Source organism: Nansenia antarctica, assembly GCF_963989245.1.
Source record: "Nansenia antarctica genome assembly, chromosome: 2".
In the NCBI taxonomy this organism is placed as follows: domain Eukaryota; kingdom Metazoa; phylum Chordata; class Actinopteri; order Argentiniformes; family Microstomatidae; genus Nansenia; species Nansenia antarctica.
In genome coordinates this window covers 5995147-6002646 of record NC_137675.1, presented here as the reverse complement: position 1 = coordinate 6002646, position 7500 = coordinate 5995147, and the positions used below count along the sequence as shown (strand labels likewise).

Below are 7500 nucleotides of genomic sequence, written 5' to 3'. Positions count from 1 at the left end.
TACCTCAGACAGCCTCTGGGCCAGGCGGCTGGGCTGTGTGTGTGTGTGTGTGTGTACCTCAGACAGCCTCTGCGCCAGGCGGCTGGGCTGTGTGTGTGTGTGTGTGTGTGTGTACCTCAGACAGCCTCTGGGCCAGGCGGGAGGGCTGTGTGTGTGTGTGTGTGTGTACCTCAGACAGCCTCTGGGCCAGGCGGCTGGGCTGTGTGTCTGTGTGTGTGTACCTCAGACAGCCTCTGGGCCAGGCGGCTGGGCTGTGTGTGTGTGTGTGTGTGTGTGTGTGTGTGTGTGTGTGTGTACCTCAGACAGCCTCTGGGCCAGGCGGCTGGGCTGTGTGTGTGTGTGTGTGTGTGTGTGTGTGTGTGTACCTCAGACAGCCTCTGGGCCAGGCGGCTGGGCTGTGTGTGTGTGTGTGTGTGTGTGTGTGTGTGTGTGTACCTCAGACAGCCTCTGGGCCAGGCGGCTGGGCTGTGTGTGTGTGTGTGTGTGTGTGTGTGTGTGTGTGTGTGTACCTCAGACAGCCTCTGCGCCAGGCGGGAGGGTTGTGTCTGGGGGAAGGCCATCAGGAAGGCCAGCTGCCTCAGAGGCCTCAGGGCGGGAACGTACCTGACAGGGAGACAGACGAGAGAGACAGCCAATCAGAGACCCCGGAACCACATCCACACAGCCTATCAAAAAATGGATGGATATGGTAGAATATGGATATGGATAGGCTTTTCAAAAAATGCTGGTCGAGAGAGGACGCTGGCGTTGCTTGTTCGCCGCTTCTCCGCCCGGAAATCTAGGTGTAATTGCAGTATACAGAGTAGATTGTCCTACAAAGACACTTAAGGAGTCTGCACACAGCGTGCGATTTCTGTTGCGCGTCAACATTCCATTTTGAAGTTTGAATGGAAGTCTATGAGAACATCGCATCTCAACACACACGGCCCCGATTTTAATCGCATGGCGAAAATTCGATTCCATTCATTTTGAATGGGACAAAGCACACGGCGTGCGAGTTTTGTCGCACTGTCAAATTTGTGCTTTTTCCCCATTCAAAATGAATGGAATCGAATTTTCGCCGTGCGATTAAAATTGGGGCCGTGCGTGTTGAGATGCAATGTTCTCATAGACTTCCATTCAAACTTCAAAATGGAATGTTGACGCGCAACAGAAATCGCACGCTGTGTGCATTGGCCTTAAGACTTAGATTTAGTAATCTAAACATTTATTAGACCCCTATACTTTCTTTTATTTATTTTTTGTTTCTTTTTAATAATACTACTCAATCTTTTCAGTTTGTAAAGCGTCTTTGATTGTCTAGAAAGCGCTATATAATTCCAATGTATTATTATTATTATTATTATTATTATCAGGGAGGTCTGTGTGTCTCTTACAGGTCGTTGCAGATGCAGATGATGGGCCGGAGGAGGACCGTCTCCTTCTTCTTCTTCTTCTTCAGAGACTCCGCCCCCGACTCCGCCCCACCGTGGCCCCCGCCCCCGTCTTTCTTGTTCAGGGCGGCCAATAGGATGTTGACGGCAGCCTGCCCACCAATCGGGATGTGTTAGAATAACAACAATAACAGGGAGAGACAGCGTGTGAGAATGTCGAGAGCGTTTACGTTTGAACATTTTGGGCGTTTTAGCGGACGTCTTTATCCAAAGAGACTAATGCGTTTGACTAAGGAAGTGAAGCGTCTATCCATCACCACACAGACACACAGACACACAGACACACGAAGAAGTCATCTATGCTCAGGCCCGGGGGCCATCCGCAGTCATAATGCTAGAAGAGTAGAGAAACTGTACAAGGGGGTAGAGGGGATGTAGATGTTTCAGGAGGGACAGTGAAGGTGTAGCCTGAAGAGATGGAGGTCTTCAGTCTATGGTGGAAGACAGGGAGTGACTCTGCAGTCCTGACAGCAGTGGAAGAGCTCGTTCCACTTTCTACTTTTGCAAGTATGCAGCTTATCGTGTTCTTAGGACATTTCAGAACTGTTGTGTTGTTCAAATGTTTCGTCTTGCTCATCTTAAAAGGGAACACTTCACAGGTTTTGGAGGTAAAACAATCACTCTAGGAACATAGAGTGAAAAACAGCCTCCAAATCGTGAGTTTAGAATGATAAGGTTCTATCTCCGTTTAGGGTAGTTCAGAGATATTGAGCGTCAAAGTTTTTACATTCCATTATGTTTTGTGAGATGGAACCTTTGTATTTTATGAATTACTAACTAAAAAATGTCAACATTTTAAAAATAACACCACACAGGCATTAATAAACACCTAATGGATCAGATTATGTAAAAAACTAAATTTTGACCAAAAATGGGGATAGAACCTTATAATTCTAACGTCACGAAATGTGTTCTGTAGAGAGAGTCAGTACTGTAGATACCAAGCTGGGTACGGTCCTGAGCTAGCTACTGCCTGGTCTGTTTACATCCAGAAGCACCGCACTAGTGCACGCATCACCAACCACTTGTGTTAGCGAACGTGCGTCTTTGCGCCTCTGTGGCTGGGTAGGAGCCGCAAAGCACGACGGACGTCGTAGGAAGTCCGTCATTCTAGACCAGAACTCCTCGGTCTGACTAAAAGGCTATTTTCCGCTTATTTCCTCTACTTTCGGTTGGTACTTCCTGGTTATTCAGACGAACAAACACCACTTGTCGCTTGTTGTTGACGACCGGTGAAATGTTCCTTTCAATCGTATCTGTACGGGTGTGTTATCTTGGCCAGGTCTACCTCGAAAAAGAGATTTTAAACCTCCTGGTTAAGTAAAGGTTAAGTAAATACATTTAAAAAAAAAGACATCAAAATGTACGACCGCGTTTTAAAATGGCGTCTTAAAGCAGGAACTCACGGCCGGCGCCCCGTCGATCTCGTCGATGATGAGGCAGTTGGGCTTCTCGTTGGCTCCCAGGACCGACTTCATCTGGGTCGCCGTGTCTATGCGCTTCTGGAACAACTCCGCGCTGCGGTCGTCGCTACGGAAACACACAACACCGTCAACAGATCGCTCACCACCACCACCACCACCACCGTGGAGACTACTGGTCAGACACACCGGTTACCATGGACACGTACACGCACACGTTTTTCGCCACTCAGTGACCGCTCTTCTCCAGAGCGACATTCTCCTAACGTGAAACAATCCGACGTCCTCCACGGAACGGTCGCCATGGAGACGACGCCATAAACACACCGCTCGCGCTAAACTCACTGGTCCTTCAGTGACTTTTGAGTAAATCAGTGTCTCCAAAGAAGTCAAAATCATTCTATAACAGTTGTCTTTTACCAGTAGATCTCTACATGACATATCGGTGGACTGATAGAGATGATCAACAGATTATAACAGGAGATCATCATCATCATCATCATCATCATCATTCAGTGTTTCCTCTATATGCATTTATTGGTGGCGGGCCGCCACGAAAGAATTTCCTCCACCACTAATTGATTCAGACAGTCCACTTTGATTCAGGCTGCGCAGAAAGGCAGCGAGTTATTATGACCGGAGAACAGAAAAAAAGCAGATTGAAGCTAGATTTAGGCCGCTTCCAGACCAACATTTCGTTCCGATTTAGGGCGTAGTTACCGTAGTTACAATATGTTACAATGTTGCAATTAACCTCGTCGTTTGTGTACGCACTGCAATCGAGACTGACTCGCTCTCAACAGGCGCGCGGCGCGAGGCGACGCGCTTTCAAAACAGTTTTGTGGTTGGTCCGAATTTAGCGGGACACACGCCGGTGCCTTTAATCCCGTAAACGTATCCTAATCGAAAATGCAACATCATCAGCGACGACTGTGGGTTATTGCATTTACTGCTTATTATGTTTGTGTTATGCTAATAAATGTAGATCCACACAGGTATACAAACTGAGCTCCGTTTACTGTCAAGTGCCATTCATTCTGACAACACACACACACAGGTCGTAAAGCTCTAACGGACGTACAGAACGTGACGTCGTAAAGTGCAACAAAGTGCTGCAATGACATACTGTCGTACATAACACTGCTGTTCTCTGGTTCATGTTCTTATACCAGTGCTCAGTATAGAGTATTTTAAATTTAATTTAAACATTCGTAATGTATGTCTCTGATGTTCATGGTCAATTAAATCAGCCTATTTTGTGAAACAAATAATGTTCCCGCTAATGGGTTAACCGAGCATTCTCGCACCTAACGTGCAAGCACCTAGCTTCGAACTATTCATAGCAATATGCGCGGGGCAAAAATAATCTATTGCCTCTAAAATCACCACGAACAGAACGGCGGAGGTACGGGTAAACAGGGCTCATGTTCTGTCATCAAAGGTAAGAGTTGGTTTTCTTTAACTCAACTGATGCATTACCTTGCTGTTGTTGTTTACCGAATGCTCCATCTGACTGTCACACTGTGATTTTACTTGTGTAAACAGTTAATGAGTAACGTTAGCCGGTTTTGTGCGTGTACTGTCATGTAGGCCTACTTCGTATTGATCTTTCTGTGTGTGTGTGTGTGTGTGTGTGTGCAGTGGTGTGGTCTACTTTTTTCTAGTGGGTATACTGTGATTTTTTTCATATCATTCATTTCGGAACTGCGCTCCCTGTCTAACGTTATATATATATATATATATAAATGACATGTTATAAGGCTGATCTGTGCATGATAGTGCTGCATTCTGACATATTTCATGTCGTATTTCCCCCCGTTGATGGTATATGACGCTATAGTCAGTCCCAATGGTCCAGAAGTCAAGTGCTTCGTAACACAGACGGGGTGAATTTTATGAATGAAAGTGAAAGTTCTGTCACAAAACGCTGTGATGTATCCTCACACATTTTTAAGTGGGTATATGGAAATCCTTGGCCTTTCCTAGTGGGTATACGGCGTATTCCTGCGTATCACGTAGACTACACCACTGTGTGTGTGTGTGTGTAATGCGCGTTCCGCATGTTCCGCTGCAGCTGTAGAATATATTGGTATTTGATCACCTTCTATATAAAATCACCTGCTCGGCTTTAATGACTTAACCGCTATTTAACAAATTACAATTGTTGCCACCCTCTAGTTTTTGGTGAAACTACGTCTTTGTTTTGAGCGCCAGTGCGCGTTTTATGCGCGTGCACGCGAGAGATAACCGATCCGCCACTAATGTGAAAAATCCTGGAGGAAACACTGATCATCATGATCAGACAACACTTATCCTCCAACAGCAGATTGTTAAAACATCAAACCAGTAGAGATGATTTGATCATTGGATCGCTAGGCTATCATAGGGCTGGAGATCAGTGATTGGTCAGTGGAGGCAGCGGGGATCAGTGATTGGTCAGTGGAGGGCGGGGGGGGATCAGTGATTGGTTAGTGGAGGCAGTGGGGATCAGTGATTGGTTAGCGGAGGCAGTGGGGATCAGTGATTGGTTAGTGGAGGCAGTGGGGATCAGTGATTGGTTAGTGGAGGGCGGGGGGGGGATCAGTGGAGGTCGCTCGACTCACCTGGCGTTGATCTCCACCACGTTGTACCCAGCATGCTTTGCTATAATGTGGGCCAGAGTGGTCTTGCCCAACCCTGGAGGCCCTGACAACAACGCCACCTATAGGAGAGAGGGAGATTACCGTACAATGGGCCATATATATAGTTGTGTGTGTGTGTGTGTGTGTGTGTACCTTGTATTTGGGCCGTTTGTATTGGTCGAGCTCAGCCTCCAGTAGCTCCTCAGTGATCTGACTCTTGGTCTTGAAGGTCTTGAAGGTGGAGGCGTTCTCATTGGATGGAAATTTGTTGGATTGAAATTTGTTGGAGGGAAACTTGTTGGATTGAAATTTGTTGGAGGGAAACTTGTTGTCTGCGTTGTGGTTGGGGGCGGGCCTCTCAGCTGGCGGGGGGCGGACCTTCCTCTCCCTCCCAAACACCACCGTGTCCCACAGCTTCAGCCACTTCAGCAGGCAGCGGTTAGTAAACTGGAAACACACACACACGTCAAGAATTACATGTCATCTGAATGAATCTCTCTCTCTCTCTCACTCACTCACTCACTCACTCACTCACTCACTCACTCACTCACTCTCACACACACACACACACAAATTCATGTCTTACTTGAAGAATTTTTCACAAAATGTCCTCTGATTGAATGAGTTTGTCTCTCTCTCACACACTCCCTCACACACACACACTCACACACTCCCTCACACACACACACTCACACACTCCCTCACACACACACACTCACACACTCACACACTCACACACTCACTCACGTCGTCACTGAGCAGATCTGTGTAGTGGCGAGGGGAGAACTGGTCCACCCACAGTCTAGAGGACTGGCCCTCCTTCTCACCCCTCTCCTCCTCCTCCTCCTCTTCTGCTCCTTCATCCCCCTGTCTGCCATCCATCGCCCCAAACTCCTCATCCACACCACTGAGAGAGAGAACATACACACACACGTTTGAGAGTGTGTGTGTATATTTTATATACTGTAGTTTTTTTATGTTTTAGAGGGAGGGTGTGTGTGTGTGTGTGGTACAGTACCTGTTGAGTAGCTCTGTGATGCGCTGGGACTCTTCCACCAGCAGTTGATAACGCTGGCGAGAGACACGGAACAACATGAACAACAACAACAACAACAACAACAACAGCCGCCATCTTGCTTCTACCTATCCAGTTCATTCAGACGTACAGAAGGGTGAAGTGTACTAGTGATGGGGGAAACGAAGCTTTCGACGCAATTGACAGATCGACACAATTGTGTCGGAAAAAGTGTCGATCTATCGATGCAGCTCCATAATGCCATCTGCTGGTCAGGTCGTGGTATGGCGCCTGTATCGACTGATTCACAAGTCAGGAATTTGAGGCAAAATACAATAAGCCCACCGTCATCTGCGATGTCTTGTTCAATAAAGGTGCTGTGTATGTGTATGTGGCCATATATGTGGTCTTAAATGTTGGTGTGTCTAGTAGACTATAATAAATACATATATGAATAAATAAATAAATGCAACTGTTGTGTCCATTTCTGATAGGAATAGAATAGAATTTGCCATTTAGCAAACGCTTTTAATCCAAAAGCTACTTACAGGGACATTCCCCCTGGAGTAATTGTAGTACTCAAGGGCACACTAGTGGTGTTGTTTCAGGCAGGATTTGAACTCACAACCTTCCGATCACCAGTCCAATTCACTATTCACTCCACTATCCCCTTGACATGTAAGGATACAAATCTGAATGACATTTCGGCATGTGTGGGACATGGCTGTTTGACAATTGGAGCAGATATAAATGGTCAACATGTCATAACAGGGCCAACAGTTTTGGGACGTGCTCGTGGAACAGGGAAAGAGTGCAAAACAAGGCTATATTGTGGAAACTGGACAGACTTGTGCTTATGTGAACAATCAAATATTTATTGCTTGTGTACATGAACAGGCAACGTTTTTTTATGTATATCTATCTGGCTAGCCTATGTGTTGCAATTATGAATCTATGACTATCTCTGTATGTTCTATGTCTATCTATCAATATCTACCAATCTCCTGTCT

General features: G+C 46.3%; 1 protein-coding gene across 1 annotated transcript in view; it reads right to left on the bottom strand.

Moving 5' to 3' along the window:
• Nucleotides 1-7500, bottom strand: part of chtf18 (CTF18, chromosome transmission fidelity factor 18 homolog) — a gene marked incomplete at its 5' end in the record, with an annotated part of 27373 nt that overhangs the window by 14597 nt on the left and 5276 nt on the right. The window contains 7 exons of the mRNA XM_080522609.1: nucleotides 510-603; nucleotides 1377-1525; nucleotides 2840-2963; nucleotides 5458-5555; nucleotides 5629-5922; nucleotides 6223-6382; nucleotides 6494-6546. Of these exons, the coding sequence (XP_080378735.1) occupies nucleotides 510-603; nucleotides 1377-1525; nucleotides 2840-2963; nucleotides 5458-5555; nucleotides 5629-5922; nucleotides 6223-6382; nucleotides 6494-6546 (972 nt within the window). The remainder of the gene's footprint in view (nucleotides 1-509; nucleotides 604-1376; nucleotides 1526-2839; nucleotides 2964-5457; nucleotides 5556-5628; nucleotides 5923-6222; nucleotides 6383-6493; nucleotides 6547-7500) is intronic.